This window comes from Penaeus monodon, chromosome 27 (assembly GCF_015228065.2).
Source record: "Penaeus monodon isolate SGIC_2016 chromosome 27, NSTDA_Pmon_1, whole genome shotgun sequence".
Lineage (NCBI taxonomy): Eukaryota > Metazoa > Arthropoda > Malacostraca > Decapoda > Penaeidae > Penaeus > Penaeus monodon.
Genome location: NC_051412.1, coordinates 16412445 through 16412821, shown reverse-complemented (window position 1 = coordinate 16412821; position 377 = coordinate 16412445). Strand labels below are relative to the sequence as shown.

General features: G+C 37.7%; 1 protein-coding gene across 1 annotated transcript in view; it reads right to left on the bottom strand.

Moving 5' to 3' along the window:
* Positions 1-377, bottom strand: part of LOC119590630 — a 22302-nt gene that overhangs the window by 19993 nt on the left and 1932 nt on the right. The window contains 1 exon segment of the mRNA XM_037939309.1: positions 29-200. Within this exon segment, the coding sequence (XP_037795237.1) occupies positions 29-200 (172 nt within the window).

Sequence of the window (377 nt, the reverse complement as noted above, 5' to 3'; positions counted from 1 at the left end):
CCTCGAAAACACAACAGGAAAAACTCACATGCTGGCCTTTTGAACCGTGACTGCAGAATGTAAGAGAAGAAGAAGGCTCTGGAGTGAGCCATGTTATGGAGGTGATGCAGAGCTGTTCGATTAGGGAATATTGGGTTAATGTTGACTTCTTTGATTTCCGGCAAGTGTGAGACACTGTCCTCTGGCAGGTAGAGTTTCATCTGAAAAAAAATTAATTATGAAGGTAATGAGAGTATAAACTGTCCCAATCTTTTAGTAATATAGTGTAAATTGTACCAAAGTAAACAATATAGAAAGTGTCAGTAGAACTATGAATTTAAAAATGATCTTCAAGTCTTTGCTGAGAGTCTGCTAGAATTTTCACTAGGATTGAAAGG